Here is a 24016-nt window from a genome sequence, read left to right as displayed (position 1 = left end):
GTGTCCTTTCGGCTTTAATTCTTGTGTACCGTAACCATGAGCAAAGACATTTTGCAGAAGCTTTCGCAAGCTCCTATATAAAAAGTTGCTTAATGTTACAAGCCAATGATTCTTGGGAGGGATGGGTTTCTCTGCAGCACGGCTCCCTTGTCTGGCCGGTGTAAAGGGCGGCCTGGTCCCGACCACTTTCCCAAGCAGGCGGGGAATCCAGGCATCCGGAAACGGTCAGGGGCGGGCCGTAGGGCGGACAGACATGGGGACTTTGGCCTCTAGAAACCGCTTGGCATCGAAACTAACCGGGTTCTCTTGTGTTTCCCCAGAGCAACGCCTGACCGCAGGGCAGCAGCCCCATCCTCCCTCGACGCCTCCGGCGGCCCGCCTCCCGCCCCCCCCCCGTCGCGCCTGCGCACTAAGCTGACTGCGCGGGCGCCGCTTCCCGGCCCCGCATTCCTCCCCCTTCGGAGCTCCGCGCGCCTGCGCGCCAGCTGGGAGGAACTCGGCGTCTGGGCGGGAGGACGCGCGCGCGCCCGCGGCCAGGGGGCGGTGGGCAGGCGGCGGGAGGCGGGCCGCGCGCGCCGGTGGGAAGCGTCCGGCAGCCACAGCGCCGGCTCCGTCGTAGTCGCGGACGCCCGGGTCTCGCTCGCCCCTCCTCCCGCTCCCCCGCCCGCCGCCGCCCGCGCGCATGCGCCGCCGGAGCGCGAGGGTCGGCTTCGGGTGTTTGGTGGCGGCAGAGCGGAGCTGCGAGGCCCGAGAGTCAGAACCTGGGGGAGAGGGATGGTCTCTGCACCGGGGGGAGCCGGAGGAGCCGCCGCCGCTGCCGACGCCACCGCCGCAGCCGCCGCCGCCGCCCCGGCGCCCGCCTCCCTGCGCTGACGGCCGAGTACGAAGCCGGCGAGGGGGAGCCAGCCACCGCGGTCGCCGGCACACCGCCCAGCATGGTCCGGGAAACCAGGCACCTCTGGGTGGGAAACTTACCGGAGAACGTGCGGGAAGAGAAGATCATCGAGCATTTCAAACGGTGAGTGACACGAGGCCCGGGGCCGCGCTGGCACCTCGGGCGCCTCTCCGGCCCGTTGCTGGCCACCGGCAGAGCGGCGACGCGGGGCTGGCCCCGGCGCTCTGAGCGGACGGCTGCTGTGCGGCCGCGGAGGGAGCGGGAGCGCCGGGGGCTGCGGGATCGCCTCTTTGCGCGCCGCCTCGCTGTCCTGCGCGGCCGTCCGGGGCCCCGAGCGCCCGCAGAGCCGGGGCTGTGCGGACGCCGCAGCCGCGCCTGGCATCGTGCGGCACTGGGAGGTGGCAGGCACCCGGAGCAGTGGCCGCTCTCGGAAGATCCGTGCAGCGGCAGATGCTTCAGCTGTCTGCGCGGCTGGGCGGAGCGGGCTGCCTGGCGCTCGGCGGCGGCTAAATGGGCTGCCCGTGTCCCGGAGCTCGCGGGGAAGGGAGCGCGAACGCCGAGGCGCTGCGGATGCATTCCCGTGCCGCGCTGGTGACCGAGCGTTTTTTTTTTTGTTTTTTTGTTTTTTTTTTTTTACAATAGATCTTTTACCCCGAATTCGTTAGTGAAGTAGCCAAAAAGTGCAGATCTTCCGCGATTAGGTGTGACTGTTCGGCTTTTCTAAATACTTTTTTGCTTGTGGAAGATAAAAATAAATATTGCTTTTCCTACGCGTTGGTAGCATTTAGCGCTTATTTGCTCCCAGAAACGCGTGTCCGGTAACTGGTAGAGGCCTCAGCATGCAACCCCACTTAAAATGAGAATTTATTCATACTTTCGCACAATGTGAAAGAACATAGCAAATCTACGATCGCCTATTGAAATTCATTTGTCCTGAGATCCAGTACCCTGGAAGGTTCCAAGTTGGGCGTACTCTGAATTCCCACTGTCCAGTGGGTGCAGGGAATATAATTAGGAGAACGAACGTCCTCATTAGAGTCAACCTGGGAAATGGGTTGTGTCGCCCAGTCTGGAACCTTTTTGGTGGGGCCTGGGACGCGTGAGCGCCTTTCTTTCTCTCTGATGGAGGGCCATTGATTCTGTTGGCCGTTGCTCTTGCCGGGGGTATTAAATCTTCGCCTCTGGGGCGCGCGTGTGCGCGTGCCCGCGTGTGAAAAGGAGCTGGGTATAGTGAGGCCATTCATAACCTGCCGGGATGTCCTCCGCAGGCCTGGGGGAGGTGCGCGCTGCCTGGGACTCCGGGTGTTTACTACGCTGTGCCTGAGACACGGGAGAGGGGGAGGTCCAGACACGGAGTGTTGGCCCTGGTGCCCGGGATGAAAGGGGACTGCAGCAGCTGGAGCACCAGCAGATGGGAACTTTCTCCTCCGGGTGCTGCTCCACCCCTCAGCCTGGGTCTCTGTCCTCCAGTAGCACATCTTCAGCGCTGAGGAGATAGCACTCAGCTTCCTTAGGTTTTGGAGTGGAAACCCTCGGCTGTGTGCCCCCTTTAATCGCCTGGTGGGTCTTCTGTGGGGCTCTGCACGGGAAATTGATACGCACCGACCTGCAAGCACGTGCACTGCCTCATTCCCTCTGCTCCTGTGTTGGGTTGACATTTCACGTTATGCAGATTTCAGAGGCTTTGCTTGCCTCAGACCTGGAGTTTGACCCCCTGTGCAAGACGAGGGAGAGGGAAAGCAGGGGAGAGGCTGGGGCCAGTCCCGAGAGGCTCGAACGCGTGGTGCGGCGGTCCGGCTGGTGTGAATGACTCTCTAAGATGGCGGCCAGGACCCACTTTATGTGGGAATCTGCGGAGCCTCTCAGAATGCAGGAGAGGGAGGGAGGCAGGCAGGCAGGCGGCGCGCAGGAGGGCTGTCTGGAGAGCCCGGGGAACGCAGCGCTCGCCGGAGGCTCGAGGCACATTGCTGACCCTGCGTTTATCGCAGCGTTTTATCTGTTGTAGAGCAAAAGCAGATGCTCTTGGTAAAAAGGATACTTGAAGCCTCTGCAGACTGTGTGTCCCCAAAACTCCTGTATCCCAAAAGCGGCAGTTCTCACTTTGAGCCGAATGGATTTTATTTGGTTAGTACACCTTTAATGGGAGCAGAGCATGAGAAGGCAACGGAAAGTAATCTCCCCTTCACCCTTGACCCTGGAATTCCCAGTTCTCATGCCACCCCTCACCCCGCCCCACACAGGTACTCTCTGTTTCTGGTTTGTTGCTTATCTTTCTGCCTACAGAAATGCTCTGGCCAGTTGTGGAGCTTAGTATATATCTCTTTCTCGGTAGAGTGGAATGTGTTTTGTTAAATTTGTGATCACTACTAGGAAAGAAAATGGAATTTGAATAATTTAAACAAAAGGGTTGAAAAGGCACTAAAATGATAAGAAAACTTAATGGCTCTCAACCTCTGCCCTACGAGAAGAACTACGATGCCTGTATTAAACCGACCCTGAGTGCCTTTTCCCCAGCTAATTACAACATTAACTAATAACCGTTCCACAGGATTAGGCGGTGTACGCTGGGAATATATTACATAAAACTCTTCGAAGACGAATGTTCTTTTAACGGTGGCTAGGCTTTTGCAGTAGGTATTTGGATTAAAAGGACAACAAAACCCGCGGAGGCTGAATCAGACAGCTGTGGAGGCAGAGAGAAAGACCTCCCTCCCAGCTCGCACACTGGCTCCGGTTCTGACCAGTGCTTTCACTGCACAGCAGATGGAGGAAGGGTGCTAAGCACCCCCCCACCCCCTGTGAAGAAAGGCCAGCCCAAGAACATAGAATATTTTTAAAAACTGGCTTGTGTAAGTCTACAGTGCTCATTTTCTTTCCAGCTTTCCATATGCTGAATTAAGAAAATTAAATGACTGTTTGTGAATAGGGATTTAGTTAACAAAGATCCATTACAGGGCCACAGTGGAGAGAAAGTCCTTTCTTTCTTTTGTATGGTAGGAGCTGGAGGGTTGGGGGGGGGCATCACACAACAATTGGTTGCTGTCTGGTGGAACGAGGTGTGTGCCAGCGCTCCTTGAATTAAAGTTAACAAACGAATAGGATCCCCAGAGGCTAACCCTTCTTTCTGCCTTGCTTTCAGGGCTAAGTGCATCACACATGGTATTTTCCTTGGCCGCCCATCACTGGTACTTTGCAGATAGGGTAAATATTATGTGGTAATTGTCTAGGGAAGTCTTTTAAAATATTGCAAAACTGGTTAAAAGTCTTTTTTTTTAAATCGAGACAATGTTTCTTTGATTTTTTTTCTTTTTTTTTATTAAAATTTTATTGGATATATTCTTTATTTACATTTCAATTGATTTCCCCTTTCCTGAATCCCCCCTCCCCAAGGATCCAGGTGGTTTTACACAGTGGTTTTCTAGTTAAAAGCCATTATGTATACTCAGATATCTTTTTTGGTCACAAAAATCAGATAATGTCACAGCTTCTTCATCCCTTCGCTCTCGCTGAGGATGTGTTTAGGGCCAGCGTAGCTATACCCACCCACCCTTCTTTCCTTCCTTCCTTCTTTCCTTCTTTCCTTCTTTCCTTCCTTCCTTCCTTCTTTCCTTCTTTCCTTCCTTCCTTCTTTCCTTCCTTCCTTCCTTCTTTCCTTCTTTCCTTCTTTCCTTCTTTCCTTCTTTCCTTCCTTCCTTCCTTCCTTCCTTCCTTCCTTCCTTCCTTCCTTCCTTCCTTCCTTCCTTCCTTCCTTTCTTTTTTTGGTTTTTTGAGACCGGGGTTTCTCTGTATAGCCCTGGCTGTCCTGGACCTCACTCTGTAGAGCAGGCTGACCTTGAACTCAGAAAATTATCTGCTCTGCCTCCCAAGTGCTGGGATTAAAGGCTTATGCCACCACTGCCTGGCTCACCATACCCTCTCTTTACTTGATTTCTATGAAGTTACCTCTCGTTTTGAATACTGTGATTCTAGAGATCTATTTTAATGATAGACTCCATTTTGCATATTTTAAAATCTCAGGAAAATTCAGCTATTTTGAAGTAGCATTAAAGTTTATATAGAATGCTTAAAATGTATTTTATTACTTGAAACAGTGTATGCGGCAGACTGTGGGGAGACACGGGTCCTTTTAGGGTGCTCTCTGTCTGTCTTGGGAAGGACCTTCCCAGCTACCCTGGTTCAGCCTCTGGCTTGCTTGGGATTCTCCTGTTTAGTATGCTTAGGAAGAGGTTCCAGGCTGGGCTTAGGAGATATTTTTAGCCCTGTTAGCATGGAAGCTGTGGAAATTTTTATGTAGAATGCTATAAAGATCGTGGTGGATGGGCGCAGTGGTGCACCTTAGCCCAGTCCTGGGGAGGCTGAGGCAGTGGAGTGAGTTCAAGGCCAATCTGGTCTACAGATCCGAGTTCCAGGATAGTCAAGGCTACACGGTGAGACCCAAAGGCAGACAGACACGAAGGCAGCAAGCCTTTCTGCTGTTCTGCGTTGCTCCCACCTCTCACTTTCTCTTAGTTTTTACTTTTTTAATTTTCCTTTTTGACACTTAGACCAGGCTATCACAGTAGTCCCGGGTTTACTCTGTAGCCCAGGTTGGTTTCTCTCCGCCAGCGAAGCTCTGGGACTGCAGGCTCTCCATTGTATTTTTTAAGTATTTAAACTATTTCCTGAAGGCAGGGAGGGAGCATCCAGTTGGAGATTATGTATTTCTTTCCTTCCTATTATTTCGATTCCCCTCTTTATTTCAGCTGAGGACGGAGTCAGAGTCTCACTGGATCGGTGGGTGGGTGGGCGTGTAAACCTTTAGCACCAGGGACTGAGCACTGCTCTGAGCTGTAGCCAGCCACTCCACTGTTTAGAATGAGCTACCAAACTCGTATGGTAACAAAAGTTGAACTACTAGATTTGGCTCTAGGATGATTTTTATTTTATTGTACTCTTTGTGTGTGCATAGCTGGTTTTCAGTGTGCGGAAGTAAGCTTTGCATATTTCAGATTGTTCTCCCACATATGCGTCCCTGTCCACTAAGTTACAAAGTAAGCATGTCAGGGCAGGGTGTGGTGCTGACGTGCTTTACTTCAGTCCCAGATATCTGCAGAGGCAGGCAGATCTTGTGAGCCTAGTGGTGGCTCGCAGGCCGGTCAGGGCTGCAGCTGCATAGTGAGACTGCCTTAAAAAAAGCAAAAAATGGAGGGGGAGGGTGTGTGTGTGTGTGTATGTGTGTGTGGTATGCAGGTCAACGGACAATTTTTGGGGGTTGATCCGGGTATCAAATTCAAACCCTAAGGTTCCCACAGCAAGCTCCTTTACCTGATAACTCATCTCTAAGACCGTGAGAGACCTGACCCGGTCCTGATACGCACAGCTCTGTGCAGGAGTCAGTGTCCTCTGTAACTCGGCTCCCGGGTGCTCTGCTGCCCACTCCTGCCACTTGTGAGGACATGGCCCTCCCTGGTGGCTCTTAGCAAGGGTTTGGAATCCAACATGGTGAGGCAGACAAAGAAAAGAAGGTGGCATTGGGGTGGCTTTGCTGGTTTGCCTTTCGCTCCTCTGTCAGAGATGTCACCTCCAGGGGTGAACAGACTTGCGGCCACCTCACTCTCAACCTTGGGGTCTTGTCCCTGCTCTCATCCCGGTTTGAGCCTAAACAGAGCATCAGGCTGAGGTGTGGTTTTCCCCTGCTAGTCACATAACAACTCATTTATGACCTTGTTACTTCGCGCTGAGAACAAGTTTTAGGATTTGTTATGGTGAAGAAACCTTACACTGAATTGGGCGAGCAGCAACCTTTAATGTGGACTTGGAAAAACGGTGTCCTGAAATTTAACATAGAGCAAACAGCTCTGTACTTCTGAGAGACCCCAGCACAACCCAAGTCTGTTCTCCCTTCGCCCCCTTTGTCTTCTCTGTCTTTGGGGTCTCTTCCTGTAGCCACTAGTGACTTAGAATTCACTGTGCAGTTGAACATGGACTCTTTTTTGGTTTTTTGGATTTGGTTTGTTTGAGACAGGGTTTTTCTGTATAGCCCTGGCAGTCCTGGAACTCACTCTGTAGACCATGCTGGTCTCGGTGCTGGGATTAAAGGTGAGCGGTGGTGTCCTCCACCACCACCCGGTGACTCTTCTTTTTCTTTCCTTTAAAAACCACTCTCCCCCTTCCCTCAGAGACAGGGCCTCACGCTATAGACCAGTTCTAGGCTGGCCTAGAACTCATAGAGATCCACTTGCTTCTACCTTGAATGCTGGGTTTAAAGGCATGAACCAAAAAAGAGATGCCACTTTGTAAGAAGATGTATTTGTTTTACTTTCTGCATGAGTTGCTTGCGTGTATGTATGTATATGCACTGTATGCATGCCTGGTGGCCACAGAGGCCCCCAGAAGTCATTGGATCCCTGGAACTGGAGGTACAGGTCGTGCTGGGACCCGAACTCAGGTCCTGGAAAGCAGCAGGTGCTCTTAACCACTATGGTCCAATGCACTCATTCTTTATTTGGAGAAGTTTTTCTGTCTCAGTCTGCCTGTGTGCTGCTGGGACTATCGGTATAAGCTGTCATGCTCCGGTTGGGGCTGCTTTTTTCCATAATATCTGTACACTTGTTCCCTAGCACAAGCCTCACAGTAATGGTTTGTTGCTTCGTCTTCTTATTTTGCTGCTGCTGCTGCTGCTGCTGCTTCTGCTTCTTCTTCTTCTTCTTCTTCTTCCTCCTCCTCCTCCTCCTCCTCCTCCTCCTCCTCCTCCTCCTCTTCCTCCACACCATCACCACCATCATTGTCATCATGAAGGTCATGAGGGTTGTCAGTTCCCCTAGAGTTGGGTCCTGGGACTTGAACTCACAGCCCTCTGAGCAAGAACATACTATTCTCTCTTGTTTTGATTTTTTTAAGATTTATTTATGTATTTTATGTATATGAGGACATTGTAGCTGTACAGATGGTTGTGAGCCATCATGTGGTTGCTTTAGGCCGTTTGTTCCAGCCCAAAGATTTATTTATTATTATATGTAAGTACACTGTAGCTGTCTTCAGACACACCAGAAGAGGGCGTCAGATCTCTTTACAGATGGTTGTGAGCCACCATGTGGATTTGAACTCAGGACCTTCGGGAGGCTGAGCTACCTCTCCAGCCCCTTGATTTTGTTTGTGAGGCATGGCTACACAATGTAGCTCTGGCTGGTCTGGAACCCACTGGGTGGACCAGCCTATTTTCCCTCAGAAGCCACCTGCCGCTGCCTCCCAAATGCTAGGAGTTAAGGCATGGGCTACTGTGCCCAGCCAGTGTTTGCTCCTAACCAAGAAGTCCTCTCCCTCTCCAGCTCTGTGTAACTGTTGCTCTGAACCAGATCTCAGATGGCTCATTTTATCCATTAGTAGTCTGATACTTCCAGAATGTAAGACTATTTAAGGATACCACAGTAGTACTATTGTCATTATAATTACACCAAAATGACTAATTCTTGCTTGTTTTCAAACACCAGTTCAAAAGCTCTAATGCCTTAAGAAAGGATCATGGTGCTGTAGTACCAGTGCCTGAAGCGGCCAGAAGAGGGCATCAGGTCCATGGGAGCTGGAGTTACGGGCCTGAGTTGCCAGCCTTCTACCGTGGGTGCTGGGAACTGAGCAGCTGCTTCTCCTTGCTGAGCTATCTCACTAGCTCCATGTGAACACTTTTTCCCTCTCTCTCATGTTGGTGATTAAATCCGGAGCTTCATATACAGGCACGTGCTCCGTCACTGAGCTCTGCTCCCAGATCTTGTCTCTCTCTTGTGGGTTGATTTCTTTAGTCTTTGCTTTCCTTCTCTTCTTTTGAGGAGGATGGAGTGGGTTGTCACTTTTCCTGTCCATGTAGGGATTTTGCATTATAATCAACCTTTGCTACTTCCCCCAGGGTTGTATGGACCACAACCACACAGGTTTTCTTTGCTCGGCTAGAGAGAGAACATACCTCGACCAATTGTATTAAGTCCTGTTCCTTCCCTTCTGAGCCTGTCGCTCCAAGGGCGGGGTAGCTCAGGATCTCAGCCTTCTCCATAGTGAGTCCAGGGGGCTCAGTGCTGGCTCACTTGTGATGCCCACATCCAGAGGCAGAGTGAGCAAGGGCATGGATGCAGTTAAAGGCCAGCTTGGTCTCCACGGTGACTTCAGGGATGCCAGGGTTCTAGCAACCCTGTCTCACCAACCCAAACCATAGAAGAACAACTAGGGCTTTTGAGTGGACGGTTTTCCTGGATTTAGAGATTTTGAGGAGTTTTGTTGTTGTCGTTTCTTGAGTAAGGGGTTTTTCTGTGTAGCCCTGGCTGTCCTGAACTTCCTCTGTAGACCAGGCTGACCTCGAACTCAGAAATCCGCCTGCCTCTGCCTCCCAAGTGCTGGATTAAAGGTGTGCGCCACCACTGCCCGGCCACCCAGTGCTCTTAACCACTGAGCCATCTCTCCAGCCCCTTGTAATTAAATTTTATAAATCAATTTCATATATAAATTAATTGTACATTAGATTTTTTTAAACATCACCATGAAATAAACAGTTGGCCATTATCATAACAAATTACTACCCTAGACAGGTATACTTAAAGTAGAAAATGCCTTTCTAGTGTGTCTGGTTTCAGAAAGTGTGTCAGTTGACATATAGTGAGGTCATGTAGAACCTTTTGCCTGCCTGCCACCTGCTTGCTTTCTGTCTGTCTTTCTTTCTTTCTGTCTGTCTTTCTTTCTTTCTGTCTTTCTTTCTTGTGTGTTTTTTAAATGTTTGTATTTTATGTGTATGAGTGTTTTGCCTGCATGTATGTATGTGTGCCGTGCGTATCTGATGCCTATGGGGGTCAGAATCAGAAGAGGCCATCAGATTCCTTGGAACTGGAGTTACAGATGGTTGTGGGCCACCTTGTGAGTGCTGGGAACCAAAACCTGGTTTCCTGCAAGAGTAACAAGTGCTCTCAGCCACTGAGCCTTCTCTCCAGCCTCAGAATCTTGATGGTAAAGTAAAACCTGGCGGGGTTGGTGGACTGACATGGGCACGCAGGCACTCAGGAGGCTGAGGTAGGAACATCACTGTTTAAAGCCAGCCAGGCTACTCTGGAAGATCTTGTCTCAAAAAAAAATTAAGCAACAGCAATCAATCAAGCAAACAAGCAAACAAAAAACCCCAAGAAAATCTTTTCTTTTGGCAAAGCAGAGGATCCCTCCACCCGTTTTTGATCTGAACTGGTTATCGTGTAGCCCTCCACCTTTTTTTTTTTAAGATTTATTTATTTATTATATTAAGTACACTGTAGCTGTCTTCAGACACACCAGCAGAGGGCGTCAGATCTAATTACAGATGGTTGTGAGCCACCATGTGGTTGCTGGGAATTGAACTCAGGACCTTTGGAAGAGCAGTCAGTGCTCTTAACCGCTGCGCCATCTCTCCAGCCCCTTCTACCTGTTTTTGATCTGAACTGGTTATCATGTAGCCAAGGATGGAATGGCTGACCTCCCTGCACACCTTTTGAGTGGTGTAGCTGGACTTTGGCTACTTTGTGGGTTCTTTTTTTAATACCCCTTTTCTACCCCTTTCCCACCCTTTCAACCCCCTAACACTAGAAACAAGAAAACAGAATGTCAGGTCTGCTGGAAGATCAGTACTTGTGCGTGTGTGCACACATCAGTATATATGCATACATACTATTTAACTTTGCTATTTTCTCTTAACTATATATGCTATTCTATATACCTATAATATATGTGCAGAGACACATTTAATTATTTTAAGCGTAGGAGTGTTTTGCTTTCCTGTATGTCTGTGTACCACATGTGTATCTGGTGCCTGTGGATGAAGGCCAGAGAAAAACATCAGATATTGTGCTTGTGAGCTGCTCTGTGGGTGCTGGGAACCACACCCAGGTCCTCTGTAAGAGCAGCCTCTTCTCCAATGAGCCATCTCTACAGCCCCTAAAAATGTCATTTTTATTTTAAATTATATGTATGCATGGTATATGTAATGCACGTGCAGGTGCCCATGAAGGCCAGAAGAGGCCATCAAATTCTCTGAAACTGGAATTACAGGCAGTTTAGAGTCATCTGATCCAGCTTGTGGGAGCTGAGGCCTTGTCCTCTGCAACAGCAATGCCTGATGTAGCCCTGGGCCAGCTCTCCAGCCCGGAACATGACTTGTAAAGCCATGCTGTCACTGGACCACAGCCCAGTCTCCTCTTACAGTCTCTGGCTGTTCTTCTGCTCTGTTCTGAGTTCGCAAATATATAATCTGAACTTATGAGCATACTGAAGTGACATTCCTCAGAGGATCTCTAAGGACTGTTAGTGTTTGCTGAAGACAGTTCAGAATGTTGAAAGACTAAGTTTGTCGAAACCTGACAGTATTTTGGGGAGTTTTTCATTCCGTCCTGAAAACTTAGATGATTAGTCAGCTCTCTGTTCTGCCAGCTAGGGGTGGAAAATGGTGTGTTAGGAAGAAAGTCCTCTTGGGCCGGGGGTAGGGGGGTGGTGGTGGAGGGGGCGCAACTCAACAGATAGGAGAGCACTTGAAGATACCCAGTTCGACTCCCAGCACCCACCCGGTGGCTCAGCCATCAGCAGCTGCCATTTCAACCCCTCTTCTAACCTTGGAAGGCACCAGGCATGCACACACTGTGCATACATGTATGCAGGCAAAACACACATACACAAAGTTAAAAAGTAAAAAATTGCTGAGAGGTGATGGTGCACACCTTCAGTCTCAGCACTCAGGAGGCAGAGGCAGGTGGGCTGAGTCTTTGGTCATAAGCCAGCTGGATCTTCACAGTAACTACCTAGGTCTCCCCCTCCCCGCTTCTCCCCTTCCTTTTCTCTGATGGGCTCACCTAGAGTTTAGGCTGGCCTGGAACTCGCCAAAGGTGATTGTGAACTCTTAATCTTCCTGTCTCTACCTCCCAAGTGTTGGGATTACAGGATCAAGATTATCTGTGCGTGCATGCCGGCGGAAGCTATTTTCTCAAAGCATTTTGTCTGTTTAGTAAACAAATGTGCTTGGTGACACAGCCCTTGTCCAGCACTGGGGAAGCAGGGGCAGGCCAGGTGGCGAGGCCAGGCCCACTTCATACAGCACGTTCTGGGCCAGCCGCAACTACTGAGTCCCTGTTTTGTTTTTTTAAAAGTTGAATTGTATGATGAGTTTTGTTCGTCATATTTTATATATATAAAAAATAGACTCAAATCTCTTGTCATAAAGGTAGTTTGTTTGTACAGGAAGAATCATTTAAATTTCTATTAAACTTTCCCCTAAATTACAAAAGGAACTGAACTGTTCCCTCAGCTTACTGCCCCCCTCCCTGTGTGTGTGTGTGTGTGTGTGTGTGTGTGTGTCAAGTGTGCGCTTGTGCACCATGACAGGGGCTAGCCTTCTGGAGTCAGTTTTCTCCTTGTGTCCTGTGGTTCTTGGGTTGAATTCAGGCCTGGCATCAGGCTTGGCCAGCCTTACCTGCCGAGCCATCTTATTGGCCCTCGTCAATCAGTTGCACCAAATAGTTTGTTCACCTGTACAAGAGTTTCTGATAAGACAGACTTTGTTACTGTATTTCATTTTTAAGAAGCAGTAACTTAAATCATCCTAGGATCAGAAGAGATCTGCTCTCTGGTAATGTTAGCCTTTTTGGGGGTGGGGTGGGGGTGGATGTAAAACTATGGTTGTAGATTGTCAGCAAATTCATGCAGTATTAGAAGCACTGTGCCTGCCTTTCTAATATGCGCTGTGAAAAACACACAGAAGCCGGTTCAGTTCCCAGTGTTGTGCAGACACTCATGGTGGCTGTGAGTGCCCATGAGCCCAGCGCTTAGGTAGATGCTGGACAGGTAGGAAGGAGTCTTACAAGCCTTGCCCCACCCCCGAGACGAAGCACCTGAAGTCCAGTTACTGGGCTGGGGAGACTGCTGAATGGGTAAAGGGTAAGAGCGTGTGCAAGCCGACAGTCTGAGTTTATCCTCAGAAGCCACATGGTGGACAGAGGAAAACCAACTGTGACGCCCGCCGCCTGCCCACCGTCGCGTGCGTGCGTGCGTGCGCCTACGTGAATACATAAACTTAGTAAGCAGAAAATCGTCATGATGCACAGACTTCCCATGAGGTTTGTGCATGAGGTCTGTGCCACGGCGCCAGCCTGGCCTCTGAGCTTTCTCTGTCTTTCTGCCTGTCCTGCGTGTTGGGATTGCCTTCAGGAGCCCCTACATCCCACTTCAATGTTTTAAAACCATCTTGATCTTACTTTAGATTTAATAATCTTTCTTACAATGTAAGGATTACTGAGAACTTTTGAGGAGTTTATTTTACCTACGTGTTCTTGAAAGGGTAAGGGTAGTTTCAATAGGTATAGATGAGAGTAATAAGGTAATGATGTCCACATACTCGTTTCAGAGTATATAAAACATGGAAGTGCAAATGAGCTCTAGCGATCTGTGAGATCGTGCGTGTGTTTGAAGTGGGAGTTATAAGTTGTCATTTTGGGGACCAGGGAGATAAGTAAAATTGTAAAATGCTTACTGTGGTTCATGAAGACCTGCGTGTGTTCAGTCTGCCGCATCCACACAAGAGCTAGACTCTCTCCTGTAATCTCCTTCCTGGTACCACATCTAGCCAGATCAAGGTCAGTGAGATCCCCGTCTCAGACATAGGGAGGTAAAGGAAGAAACGTGACGTGGGCCTCTGCGTCTCCCCACAGTAAGCATATAGAGACAGGTACCTCCATCAGAAAGCTTCGAAGGCCATGGCCTATACGTATGTAATATAAGTTATCCTAAAAGAAAACATTTTGTAAAATTATTACTACTTTTTGGAAAATTATTGATGTAAATAACTTTACTTCCTTTTCCCCCCCCCCCAGATATGGCCGCGTGGAAAGTGTCAAAATTCTCCCCAAGCGGGGGTCTGAAGGAGGAGTGGCTGCCTTTGTGGATTTTGTGGACATCAAAAGTGCACAGAAAGCTCACAACTCCGTCAACAAAATGGGAGACAGAGACCTTCGCACGGATTATAATGAACCAGGCACTATTCCGAGTGCTGCTCGCGGGCTGGATGATACAGTTTCCATAGCATCTCGGAGTAGAGAGGTTTCTGGGTTCAGAGGAAGTGCTGGAGGGCCAGCTTATGGTCCCCCACCATCACTTCATGCACGAGAAGGACGCTATGAGCGGAGACTTGATGGGTAAGTTCCAAGGTTTCGGTAGGCAGGTATTTTGTATTTGATGTGGTGAGAAACAGAAACTCGTATTTAGGGGCCCCAGATGGATTTAAAGTTTTGGGCATTCTCAATGTTTCCTGTTTTGGGTTGGAAACGGAAGTGATTTCTATCCCAGTGGCTGGTACCTCACTGAATCGTAGAGGATATTTCCTGCAGCAGATTGGATATCTACTGGGGAGACCATATGGCAGAAGAGCTCCTGTGGGGCTTCAGTTTGGGGGTTACCTGGCTTCTGGAAGGACGCGTCCTCCTTTTGGATATTATCAAGGCCTTCCTTGGATATAGCCTCACTACCTGTGGAGTTATTGTGCTGCCGGCTTTGTCTTCAGGCTATTTGGAATATATCCGGAGTGTCAGAGCCTGCCAAGCTCTTAGAAGCTGATAGCACCTCTCAGTCTTCAGTGTGTACAGTCTACAAACGGATTGGATTGTCACAGAACAGCATTGATTCACTCCCTTGGATGCTACAAACAGTACTCCAGCATGGAAATGTGTGCGTGGGTGAGGAAGAACACAGGCAACATTTGATTTCCCGGCTTGGATCTACTCACTTTCTGTGGAATTACACTCGATGGAATTGGGGAAACTGAGGCGATGGACATTTATAAATGCTGGATATAGCCACTTCTAACTGCTGGGATGTATGGGATGCTGTGAGCTCGAGACTCCAGTAGCCTAGGGGAAGAGGATTCCTGTCACTTCTTACTCAGGCTACCGCCTGCCGAGGGAACTTTAGTTTGGGACTGCCGTTGTGGATACAGCAGTCAGGCTGACTGGGCTGGATGTCTACAAAAGTGAACAGTTACCAGCATCCTCTTCCTCTGGTTGGAATTATAGAGACATTTTCCTCGTCTCCATTGCCTGATTCCTCTTTAGCGATGCAGAGTTTTGTGAATGTGGATCGATTTATAATTGCCTACTGTCTCAAGAAAGAAGTCTGGGGGTGTAAGAGTCACAGTTTGTTTGGGACTGCTTGCTTCCTGTGGAATTATTTGTCTGGTCACTAAGATTTTTTTTATCTTGTGGTTCATCTAAATATCATTTGACACCCTTGCCCACTGAGAAGGTGGATTACCCCTGTAAGAGGGGCCAAAATTGGGGAAGTTATGTTCACAATTCTCTCCCTAGATTTAATTGGGATTATAGGTCGTGTTTCCACAGTTGGAAAAGGTTGGTATGTCCTGACCTGTGTATATTAGCCCCTCTTCTAACCCAAGTCATACTTTTCTCTTCCCCACTAACTCTAGATGCATTTAGCACTAATAGATGAACTGAGACTAGCAGTTAGATTGCAGCTCCGCTCCTCTCTGCCTGCCTCTCTGTTTTCCTAATGGATAAGAACTGCACATACTTGTGAAATTCCAGCTGTAGCAGTAACTGCCTAAAACTGTTGCTTATTGCTTCTGTTATATCATTAATTTTGGCTTCACCAATTAACACTTGGTAGTGTGCAGAAACAAATGTTTTCTTGTACATCTCAAAGGAACCTTCTTGTTAGACATTGAAATAGTCCAATTTTGGAATTACAGTTAATGAAAAAGGAAAATAATGTTCATTTAATAGAATTATAGTTAATGAAAAAAGGAAAATGTCACTCATATACCAAGAAGGAAATCTCTCTCTCTCTGTCTCTCTCTCTCTCTCTCTCTCTCTCTCTCTCTCACACACACACACACACACACACACACACACACACACACACACACACTTTACCAGCCTAGAAGTTTTCCCATGATGGCAGCAGAAGAGACCAAAGTAGCTGCCTGGAGTCTGAGGAGATAGCTCGTCCGTGAGATGCTTTCTACGCAACCACGAAGACCTGAGTTCAGATCCTAATACCCAGTAAATCACCGGCAGTGATGGGCGCTGTCCCTCTCTCTGGGGAACTGCAGACAGGGCGCTGGGTGCTGTCCCCTCTCTGGGAGCTGCGGACAAGGCGCTGGGTGCTGTCCCCTCTCTGGGAGCTGCAGACAGGCACCTCTGGGGCTTATTTGCCAGTTAGCACAGCTCAGTTGTTTGGCTCCAGGTTAAGTGAGAAACCTTCAAAAATAAGTTGTGTATTGGGTGTGGTGACATACACCTCTGGCAGAAGGAGGCAGAAGCAGGTGAATGTCTCTGAGTTTGAGGCCAACCTAATCTACACAGTACGTTCTAGATCTTATAAAGTGTGGATAAAAAGATGAGGTTTAAAATGGTCAAGGAAGGCTGGGCCTTTAATCCCAGCACTTGGGAGGCAGAGGCAGGCAGATTTCTGAGTTCAAGGCCATCCTGGTCTACAGAGTGAGTTCCAGGACAACCAGGGCTACACAGAGAAACCCTGTCTTGAAAAACCAAAAATAAAATAAAATAAAATAGAATCGAATAAAATAAATTAAAATAAAACAAAAGGTCAAGGAAGACACACCCAGCTTGTCCTCCAGGTGGTCTCAGATATGTGCAGACATATGGGAGCGCACAGTCTGGGGTGGGAGGGTTCGTGCTGGGCGAACTGGCAGATGAAGATGAGTCCTGATGCAGGTGCTGGAGGCCTGGGGGTGGATGGAGAAGATGGTGTCAGCTCCCCCAGAACTCTGAATCTGGCCTGTTGGAGAGATTCTAATTCTTCATCTTTCATGATTCTTTATTTCTTTGATGGAAGATTATTGATAGAGGTTGAGGTGGCAGAGAAGCTACAGTGGTGTGTGCCCTGTAGAGTAGACAACTCAGAATTTCTTCAAAGAGTAGGGCCTTCCTTCCTCTTCCTTTTCCTTTTTTCCTTTCTTTTTGAGGCAGGGTCTCACTGGCCTCACACTGAGACTCATCCACCTTTATAAAGAGCGTGAGCATGGGCTGCTGTGCCTGACACCTGAAATTACCACATTCCTTTGTATGTGCTAGCGAGCGTGCGCACACACACATACACACGCGCGCGCACACGCATATTTGGTGAGCATTCACATCTTAACTGTTAAGGGGACTGAGGCTGTCGCCCAGTGATAGGACACTTGCCTCCACATGCGCAGGGTTCTGGGTCAGATGCCAGCGCTGCAGAACAGAATCAGTGGTGTTAAGTTAGTTCCTTGCTCATAGCTGCTCAGAGTAGCTTACAGTTGCTGGCATTGCTGGTTTCATCTCAGGCTCCCTGAGTGCAGTCAGAGCCAAGAAGACCCACTTCCTACAGTCACTGAGCGCACACCTTAAGAAAAGGAACAACGGAATAGGTATTTAAAAATGATGTCATGGTGTTTGGGGGCACAAGGAGATAAAATGCCTTCCATTCTTAGCTGAAGTTGTGCAGACTCTGCTAAGCAATGTCCAGGATTTTGATAATCCTAGTTTTTCTTAAGATTCCTTTTCATTCTTAAATATAATTATCTGGGCAATTTATGTAGCTTAGTGATTTATTTAGAGTACCCAAGCATAAAAAACGGAGGAGAGGCCTGACTGGCTCAGGCCTTAGAGTTCCAGTTCCCAGGGAGACTGAAGCAGGTGGGTTGGAAGTTAGAGGTCTGTCCTGACCAGGTAACTTACAGGACCCTGGCTGTCTCCAAGGGAAGGAAAGTTGAGGAGTAAGAAAATGTTGCATCTGATTTTTTTGTTTGTTTGTTTGGTAATCTTTCCACCGCAGACACGGGCTGTCTCAGGCTCTAGCGTCTTCTCAATGCAGTATGCAGATGTGTCCCAAAGTAAACTGCAAATAAGTAAAAGCATAGTATGTTTTACTCAGATGAAACTGCAAAAACAAAAAAAGCCTTTACCATTAAGTTGGGCCTGATCGCCCTCTTCTCACCCCAGCACTTGGAGGCGGAGGCAGGCAGAGCTCTTGAATTTGAGGCTTGGTCTGCCAGTGTTACATAGCGAGACCCTGCCTTTTGGAATTAAAATCAGGGTCATTGTGACTCTTGCCTGTGACCCTGATGTCTGGAAGTTGAAGGTCATCCATATCTGTAGGGAGGAGTGTGAGGCTAGCCTAAAGCTGTAGGAGGCCTTTAAAACAACCAACAGAAACAGAAGAAACACACACACACAAACACAAATACACACACACAAACACACATACACACACACACACAAATACACACACACATACACAGCTCTTTTGATACAATTGGAAAACCCCCAATTAAGGGATTCCTGCCAAGTAAGGCCCAGTATATAAAGGAGATTTTAGAGTCAAGTACAATGCAGAGCATGTGAGTGTCCGCTTACTCTAAGGTTTGTGCTGTGAGAGGCGAGGTGTGAAGGCAGCTCTGACGGGAATGTTTGCATGACTGGCCTTCAGTTTTGCGTGCTCCTTTCTGATTAAATATTTTCCCCTCCTAAATGCAGGGCTTCAGATAACAGGGAGCGTGCTTATGAACATAGTGCCTATGGACACCATGAACGGGGGACAGGAGCATTTGATCGGACAAGACATTACGATCAGGATTACTATAGAGACCCTCGGGAGCGGACCTTACAGCACGGGCTCTATTACACTTCTCGGAGTCGAAGTCCAAACCGCTTTGATGCTCATGACCCCCGATACGAACCTAGGGCTCGGGAGCAGTTTACACTGCCCAGTGTGGTACACAGGGATATCTACAGGGACGACATTACCCGGGAGGTGCGAGGCAGAAGGCCGGAGCGCAGTTACCAGCACAGCAGGAGCCGCTCACCACACTCGTCCCAGTCTAGAAACCAGTCCCCACAGAGGCTGGCCAGCCAAGCGTCCAGACCCACCAGGTCCCCCAGCGGCAGCGGCTCCAGGAGTCGATCCTCCAGCAGTGACTCCATCAGCAGCAGCACCACCACCAGCACCGACAGGTAGGCAGGCTCTCAGCCGCTCAGGAGGCGAGCTAGTCACGTGTCCTCCAACACTCAGTGGTCGCTGGTAATGACCCATAGCACTTGATGTCTAAAGAAAGCAATCTTGGATCTTGTGTCTAATGAGTAACATGCAGATAGCAAGTTAACCAGACTCTTAAGTGGTGGTTTGTCAGAGCTGTTGTTAAAATTAAGTTGCTGGGAAGGAAGAGAAATACGGATGGAAGTCTGGTGAGCCTGATCTCTGGAGTTTCTTTTTAACTTCTTTCTTAAGTGTGCGGAGTCAACTTCTCCATGGGGCCAAATGTTTCTGAAAGCTGTTTTGTTAAATGTGTTGGTGGAATGAATACATTTATTTTCAGCAAGTAAATCAACTTTAAGCATATTTTAACACCACAGTGTGCATTACCAATTTTATAAGTGTATTCTTTCACCCAGAGTTACAGTGTTGTTCTTCAAGGCTACGAAAACTCCAATGCTGGGCTTTTTTGGATATGAAGGAGTTTTATGTTAGAGATAACAATAATAAGTTGAAGGTGATTAACAAGGAGACTTAGAGCCTAGGCTCTAAGCTAAAGTGTTCCAAAACTTTGGTTTCAAAGTAGAGTTGAGTAGATGGTACAATCCTTAGGCACATTAGATAGTTTTCCTTGTGACTTGTGCATCCCCCGCCCTGCTTTCTCATTGCTTATGTGAACTTTACTGTATAAGTAGGTACAGCGGCACACACCTGTAATGCCTGCCACACGGGAGGCTGCGTCAAGAGAGGCCCCACCGTGCCTGCACAGTAAGCCCTTGTTCGAATCTGCCACTCCCCATAGCTGAAGAGACCCAAATTCCCAGAGAACAAATAATACTCTTATTTATTGTGAATAGTAAACTGAAAGCGGCTTGTGGTGTGCTTGCTATGACCTCAGAATACAACCCCTTTCCATGGCCCCTGTCGTTGGCTTCATGGCCGCTGCAGGCTTGTGCATTGCTTCTGTCTGTTGTTATTCAGACTGTTAAACAAGGCGCCCGCCCTATGTTTACATTTGGGTGGTATGTATTATAAACCTAGGACACACAGCTTCTGTGACCTGATTAAAAAGTCCACAATTTTCTTTCAGTATTATGTGCTTACACTTAAGAGAAACAAATGTCCATGCGATTGAATAGCTCCAAGGTTTCCTAAATTGCCTAATTCCAAAAAGTCAAATGGAGACGCTTAGCCACATCTTCCTTTTTAAAGGTTTGTTTGTTTATTTATTTACTTGCTTACTTATTTTATATACATGAGTACACTGTAGCTGTACTGATGGTTGTAACCCATCATCATTGCTGGGAATTTGAATTCAGGACCTCTGCTTGCTCAATCCAGCTCCAGTTTAAAGATTTATTTATTGTTGTGTCTAAGTACACTGTAGCTGTTAGGGATGGTTGTGAGCCACCATGTGGCTGCTGGGAATTGAACTCTAGACCTCTGGAAGAGCAGTCGGTGCTCTTAACCGCTGAGCCATCTCTCCAGCCCCTAGCGTCGTCATCTTACTCTAGCTATGATCTCACTATTAGGAAATTGCTGTGTGAATTTCCTAAAGTCATCTGGTACTTACTTTAGGAAGCCAGAGAAGTCGAATCAGCTTGTTAGCTGGTCAAAGAGTGGATGAAGGTCGTTTGAGTCCTGAGGCCTGTGGACCGTGATAAAATGTTGTGTTTTACTTCTCCTATGTCGTTTCTCTAGGACCTGCCCAGAGAAGGAACCCCCTAGGATCTCAGGGATCAGAGCCTGACTAAAAGGGTGTGAGGTGTGAGGTGTGGGTGTTGATGTTGGTGTCAGGAAAGTAAGTCCATGAGGTCAGGCCCTGGGCTAGCTTTATACTGAAGGCCTTGCTTAGTGTGGCCGAGATGCCAAGCTTGAATGCACATGCGATCTGATGCTCACGGTGCTAAGCTCTGTTCTGACAGTCTGAAGGTGAAGAAGGGCAGGATGTCCCTGGAAAGGACCCAAGGACCGAGCATCAGGGAGAAAGTGGGTGAGCCGGGAGGTTCTAAGGTAGCTGCTGCAGGTGACCCTGTCCAGGAAGGACAGCGTCTGACCTGCTCAGCGGTTTAATTAGCTTTGCCCACAAGGCGTTTTGTCTGTTTAAAATGTACAACTTTCGTGCCCTTTGTACTCTGCATGGCTGATTTGCACTGGTAAGGCACACATCACCAAGAAGGCAGGGCTTCAGGCTAGCTATCAGAGGACTGCACCTGATGGGCTTGGGCATGTTGACATTACAAGTGTGTGACACCATGCCCTGGTGTATGGGGTTCTTCAGATTGAGCCTGGGCTCTCTGTGTGCATGGCAAGCCGGCTGCCAATTGAGTCCTGTCTTCAGCTTGTTTGTTTAACCCTTTTTTGGGAGGGGGGATTGTTCCCTCCCCCCTCGGGGCAGGGTTTCTCTGTATATCCCTGGCTGTCCTGGACCAGGCTGGCCTTGAACTCAGAAATCTGCATGCCTCTGCCTCCCAGGTGCTGGGATCAAAGGCATGCGCCACCACCACCCAGCTTGTTTAACCTCTTTGAAGAGATGTTAATACATTTCTCGGTTTATTGGTTTCCTTTCATAATGTAGTAATAAGAAAATGTGCATGTGTATATTTACAAATATTCTGTGTGTGTGTGTGTGTGTGTGTGTGTGTGTGTGTGCTCGTGTGACACCTGCTGCAGGTGACCCTGTCTAGGAAGGACAGCGTCTGACCAGCTCAGCAGTTTAATTAGCTTAATTAATTACACACACACACACACACACACACACACACACTGGTGGTGGTGGGAGAACCTTGAGGCCTCAGAGAGGGCATGGGTCCGGCGTGAAGAATATGTAGAATGCAAGGAGAAAAGCATTTTAATTTAGGACTTTTGTGGGCAGAGCAATGATCTGAATGTTTTGATATCAGCAGATAATTTTTTTTTTTTTTTTTTTTTTTTTTGGATTTTGGTTTTTTTTTTTGAGACAGGGTTTCTCTGTATGGCCATGGCTGTCCTGGAACTCACTCTGTAGACCAGGCTGGCCTCGAACTCAGAAATATGCTTGCCTCTGCCTCCCAAGTGCTGGGATTACAGGCGTGCGCCACCACTGCCCGGCTCAGTGGATAATTTTTGTGTGTGACAAGGTCTTTCTACACAGCTCTGACTGACCTGAAACTTTATTGTGTAGACCAGGCTGGCCTCAAATTCAATCACCAGTCTCTGTATCCTGAGTGCTGACATTAATGGTGTATGTTACCATGCTTGGGTAACACCAGCAGATAATTTAAAAATGGTTAAACATATTAATAGTTTAGGATTTTATTCTTTAAACTTTATTTTATTTTTGCTTTTAAGATTTTATTTATGTTATGTATGTAAGCACACTGTCACTGTCTGCAGACACACCAGAAGAGGGCATCAGAGCCCATTGCTGTGGTTGAGTTACTATGTATTTGCTGGGAACTACAGGACCTCTAGAAGTCCTGTAGTCTAGAATGGTCAGTGCTCTTAACCACCGAGCCATCTCTGCAACCCAAATTTAATTTTTTTATGTGTGTTAGCGTCTTGGCGGCATGTATATATGCATGCCATGTGTGCCTGGCGTCTACAGAGATCAGAAGATAATGTTGCGTATCCTGGAACTAGAGTATGGACAGTATAAGTCACTGTGTGGGTGCTCAAAACTGAAGTCAGGTCCTCTGAAAGAGCAGCTAGCGCTGTTAATCTTAGAGCCATCTCTTCAGCCCCCAGGGTTTGGCTCTTTATGCAGAGATAAGCACGTAAGGGTTTAGACAGAGATAGCTGATGAGACGTGTACTTTGGGCTGCTGGGCTGGCTCCAGTGCTGAGTGATGGCCTAGCAAGTCTAAGTCTGTTCTGCAGCGCACAGCATCAGCAAACAAAAAAAGACCCTCAAACCCAAACCACCCTGCTCTGCAGAAAAACCAACAGTCAGCCAACCAAACCAGTCCCATCAAAACCATGGGAAGGCGGCTGTAAACTCAAAGTAGGATTACAGTGGTGGGTTAGGTCCTCGGGGAAGGAAAGCCGGCTGTGCCAGAGAGTGGCTGCGTGTGCGTGGGTGGGTCACAGTGTGCTGAGAGCCAGGGCGAAGGCTCATAGACGAGACTGAGCCAGTGATGGCACTGCCAGGGCTCCCCAGAGAACAGCACCACAGGGGCCGCTGGTCAGGTGGTCGCAAGTGAGTTAGTCTTGTGGTACTGAGAAGGATCTCTTAGCCCTGCGGTCTTTTTTCAGATTTTTCTTTTCCTCTATAATTTAAAGAATATGAAGAGAGTAATATTTTGAAATGTTAACAAATTTATACAGTTTAATTTCCTTTTGGGAAGAAATCGCTCTTTTAAATCAGGCGTGGTGTATACATTTATCACTTAAACAGGAGGATCAGAACTTCGAGGGCACCCTCAGCTACATAGTGAATTTTGAGGTCAGTTTGGGATGCATAACCTGTTGGTAAGACAACCTGAAGACACATGTTCACCGGGAGGGTAGAAGCGGGCAGATCTGTGTGAGCTCAAGGCCAGCGTGGTTTACAGTGAGTTCCATGCCAGCCAGGCACACAGCGAGACCCTGTTTCAGACACGTCTTCCAAAACTGCAAAACTAAAACCCCAGATGGAAGCACTGAAACAAGCCCCCTTCCCTCCCTCTTTTTAGATAATTTTTAAATGTAATAATCACAAAAGCTGTTCGAAGATGTTTGGAATTAACATTGTTTTGTGTATTGTACAGTATAAACTGTCCATACCATAAAGAGTTGCTCTGTCAGTTTGGCTGACTGGGAGTTTAGCAAGACTTCCAGCAGCCCACCGGAAGTGAGCCGGTCCAGGTTTAGTGGTTGTGCAGCCTTCCTGAAAGCTTTTCTCCAGCTTTTCACCGTAGTTAGCTGGTGAGAAGGAAGCAGGCCCTGTGTGAGCTCGGCTGCCCGGTGCTGCTGGAGGGCCTTTGTTGTAGCTGCCGTCCACCGCTTGCCTTCAGCAGAAGACTTACTGATTAAATTTGGTGCGTGCATGCGTGCGTGCAAGGACGTGCTTGTTGAGGTCAGAGGACAACATTGTGGAGTTGGTTCTATTCCCCCCTTAGGTGGGTGCCTAACTCACCCACTCTAACTCACTAACTCCAGTGGC

General features: G+C 48.2%; 1 protein-coding gene across 3 annotated transcripts in view; it reads left to right on the top strand.

The window, feature by feature from the left end:
• The first annotated feature begins 666 nt into the window (after positions 1 to 666).
• Spen (spen family transcriptional repressor) overlaps positions 667 to 24016 on the top strand; it is a 63731-nt gene continuing 40381 nt past the window's right edge. The window contains exons 1-3 of one of the 3 annotated variants that reach the window (XM_052177946.1): positions 667 to 1018; positions 13735 to 14055; positions 18400 to 18876. In XM_052177946.1, the coding sequence (XP_052033906.1) occupies positions 936 to 1018; positions 13735 to 14055; positions 18400 to 18876 (881 nt within the window). In that variant the 5' untranslated portion in view covers positions 667 to 935. The remainder of the gene's footprint in view (positions 1019 to 13734; positions 14056 to 18399; positions 18877 to 24016) is intronic. The other 2 variants (XM_052177945.1, XM_052177944.1) reach the window with 2 other exon arrangements.

Source organism: Apodemus sylvaticus, chromosome 3 (genome assembly GCF_947179515.1).
Source record: "Apodemus sylvaticus chromosome 3, mApoSyl1.1, whole genome shotgun sequence".
NCBI lineage: Eukaryota > Metazoa > Chordata > Mammalia > Rodentia > Muridae > Apodemus > Apodemus sylvaticus.
Note: the sequence above shows the minus strand (reverse complement) of the source record. Positions and strands in the feature narration are given on the sequence as shown.